Genomic DNA, 3,858 nt, shown 5'->3' on the forward strand with positions numbered 1-3,858 from the left:
TTTTTTAACAAATGTAACAATTAATAACAATAGCATGGACCTATGGTCATAACATATTCAGCCTGTTTCAAAGTGGCCTCCTCCGGCGGCGATACATAGGTCCAGATGTGACCTGAAATTTTGAGCGATGGGCCGCAGGTCCTCCGGCAACAATCGAGCCCATTCCCGGCGCAAATATTGCTTCAGCGCCTCCAAATTTTTGTGGGGCTTAGCACAGACCTTAGCCTCTAAAATGGACCACACGCTGTAGTCCATTGGGTTGAGGTCCGGCGAGTAGGGCGGCCATTCCGCCGACGAGATGAAATCTGGAAAATGGGTCCTGCACCAGTCTTGCGTCATTTTTGCCTTGTGATCAGCGCCGAGTCCTGTTGAAACGTCCAATTTGCATTGCCGAAGTGCTGTTGAGCCAAGGGAAGCACAACAGCCTCAAGAATGTCGCGGCGGTAGACTTCTTGGTTAATTTTCACCCCTTGATCCACAAAAACGAGTGGGGTCTTACCGCTGGCGCAGATCCCGCCCCAAACCATCACCGAAGCGGGATTTTGACGATGCTCGACGACTGCTGAGGTACGTGGAGCTTCTACGGACCATATTCGGTCGTTTTGGTGGTTGTGCGCTTGCTCGACGGTGAACAGTTTTTCGTCCGTGAAAAGGATACACTCCCATCGTTGAGCAGCGGCCCGACGCTTGAGTTGGCGGCATCTTTTCAGTCGTACGCGTTTGTTGTCGTCGGTGAGAAGCTGAACTTTCTGGAGCTTGTAGGTCTTGAGGTTGAGCTCCTCTTTCGCCATTCGGCGGACTGACCGCTCGCTTACGCCGGTCTCACGAGCGATTTTTCTCATGGAGATCCTCGGATTTCGTTGAACTCTATTCTTGATGATTTTGCGGTTAGCAGACGTGTTGACAGTCCGCTTTCTGCCACTTCCTGGACAGCGGCCATCGTGGCCAAGCTTCTTGTATCGTTTAATTGCTTTAGACACTACGTCCTTTCCAACACCGAGCAAACGCACAATTTCACATTGACGTTTTCCTTGTCGAAACAGCTCCAAAATTGCAACACGTTTGTTTGACATTCTGCATAGAAAAGCATGTCAATTAATCGATGGAAACATGATAAATGACTGGCACAGAAAAATAATGAGAATTTAATAGTAAAAGAATCATGTGGCTGCATTTAAACATGTCCGCGTAAAGACTGATACAAAAAGGTTGCCATTTTTTTGCCGCACCCTGTATAGATTAAATACGTCACCTTGGAATGTGAGAAAATAGCCAAAGAGATAAAACATTTTAATTTTGTGCGATCAAGACAGTTGTCTCATTGGACAGGTTACATCCTACGGTCACTAGTGGTTGTGTTTTGTTTTTACTTCTTTCAGCAGCCACTGGTTAGAGATAACAACGCCCCAGATAATTAATTTCAATTGAAAATTGGCTCGAGTAAGGTTGCAATCAAGAGTGCAAGGCTTGTCATTTTTACTTTTTCGCCAACTCAACGCAGTTGCTGCCGCAACTTAAATCCTTCAGGTCTAAATAGTAATGAATAAGTCATAAAGAAAATATGCTAAGAGTATTTTTTTTTCATTTCGCCAAAATGTTGTTAAACTCCGAAGTGATTCAACCTCCAGATTGAATCATGTTCACATTTACAAACTAAGATAGATTGTGGTGACCTTATCGGCAAAGCGCTGGGTTCAAAACTGGAAATTTCGGGGTTTGATGCCAGCTAGTCGAAGATTCTCCGTGTTCACTAATGGCGAGTGGGGCACGTTAAATATGTCGTCGGCACAAAGTTCTCCAAATTCCCATTCCAATTCAATAACTTTCTTGGTGCTAATCCAGGTGTTGTTTAACTTAATAAAAATTTTCGAAATGTTGATAGATCCATCTATTCCGGGACGCTTGAGCTAAATCAGGCTTTATTGGTTCTCTTTAAACGGAAACCATAAATATATGCCTTAAATCTGGTAGAATTGCTACTCAGGATCAGATAGATGAGTGGTTTAATCAAAAATAACATGCTAACTACTGTGATGTTTTTAATTATAGTACTTTTGCAAAAAATAAATTTAGTTCGTAATCTTCATACAAGTAAGAAAATGTAATGTAAATTCAATAACACATTACAAAGTGAACTTTAATACTTAATGTCTCATAATAATGAAATTAATTTCATGTTTTGGAAATAGCGTGTTGCACATAAAAAATAAGTAGTTTCGTTGTTTTCTGCTAAAGCATTTAAAAGAAACGTAAATTTTCACGTAAACGACATTTTTAGTGTTGTGCAGCGTGTTTTCCCTTATTTAAAGCCAGCACAACTCCAAGTTACTATATTGTATACCATTGCTAAGCTTAAGATCACTTTTATTTACCACAGGCATGTCCAAGCTTGCCCTTATCTTGAATGATACACAGAATATTATTCAAGCAATTATCGTCGTTTATCAATAAGGCGAAGCAATAAATCATACCACATATACACACTTTGACAGTATTGAGCCTTTTATACCAAAGTTTATCCGAAGCTAGAAATACGTATCACTCAACTGACCGTTCTTTTGTGTTTATGATTCATGAATCATCAAACAGTATCCAATTTCAGGCTTTCTGTATTCCACATTTTCTTCGAATGGGAAAAAGTTCCACATAGCAATACGTTTTACATAAACAGAAAATAGGTGAATCAAAAAAAAAAAAAAAAAAATATATATATATATATATATATTTGCAGTTTTAAAAAAAGTAGCATTAGATAAAATATTATATTTCTTCAGTTTGCTCAAAGCATTTGCAAAAAAAAGACAGGTTTAAACGTATATTTTTACTCATATCCCGATATTTGTATTTTTGACTTTAACTGCATATATATTGGAATATTAGGGACCATTTCTTTCTTAATATAAATTGTTAATTTTCTAATCAGTTTTCTTGCAGTTGAAAGAAAATTATATGTACGTGTTGCGGTTCATACGCACGTATTGTGACTAGTAATTGCAATACCGGTATACCGAATACTGGTATTTCGAGCAATTTTGCAATTTCGTAATACCGGTATTGCTGAGGTAAAATACCGGTATTTTCGATATTAGCTGAAAATAATAAATAATTTTAATTGAACAGTTTTCAATTCAACTTATTAATTAGATATCTACTTTTATTTTAAATGTACACTTCTTTTCATGATACAGTACCAAAATCAATCTACTGATGTAAAAATTTGACTTCTAAAGCACGAACTAATACAATATTATAAAATAAAAGTTGCGGAAATATTGCAAAGTGATATTGTCATTACTAGATGGGGAGCTGAATCGAATTTTCATGTTCTTTTGTGCCCCATCTTTTCTGACCTATATTTGTTGTGCCCCAATTTACTCCAACCATCACTTGCAGCGATACTTAATGATTTTTTTTAAATATTTGTCTCAAGTGTACTAAATTTTCACAAAAACTTCTTCTTGTTAGCATAACAATTGGGATTTGTTGTCACCAGCATTGTTTGTTGGTCAATCTCCCTATTTGGCTCTATACTTGGCAAAATAATCCATTAAGAAATTATATAGTGCCTTGAAATTTGGCATAGAGGTGAAGCATAATTAATTGAATCATATTTCCAGATATTTATCTAATTACTAGATGACCCGACAGACGTTGTTCTGTTCAAACTTTGTAAATTGAAAGTTAAAAAATTTCAATAAACCATTAAGTGTTTGAACCGTTTTTTTGAAAAAAAAAAATAAGTAAAAAGAAAATGTTTTAAGCTGCTTGGTTTCAGAATTCGTATATTTATTACAATTTGATTTGTCTAATGCCCACTGAGCAGTTGTTTCATTAACTATTTTTCCCCCGTACTTGATG

At 37.1% G+C, this 3,858-nt stretch overlaps 1 protein-coding gene across 1 annotated transcript; it reads right to left on the reverse strand.

Moving 5' to 3' along the window:
* Nucleotides 1–335: 335 nt before the first annotated feature.
* On the reverse strand, nucleotides 336–1,073 carry LOC129223154 (uncharacterized). The gene has a single exon (XM_054857722.1). It carries the CDS (start codon nucleotides 1,071–1,073, stop codon nucleotides 336–338), a length of 738 nt encoding a protein of 245 aa, XP_054713697.1.
* Nucleotides 1,074–3,858: the final 2,785 nt, after the last annotated feature.

This window comes from Uloborus diversus, chromosome 5, assembly GCF_026930045.1.
Source record: "Uloborus diversus isolate 005 chromosome 5, Udiv.v.3.1, whole genome shotgun sequence".
NCBI lineage: Eukaryota > Metazoa > Arthropoda > Arachnida > Araneae > Uloboridae > Uloborus > Uloborus diversus.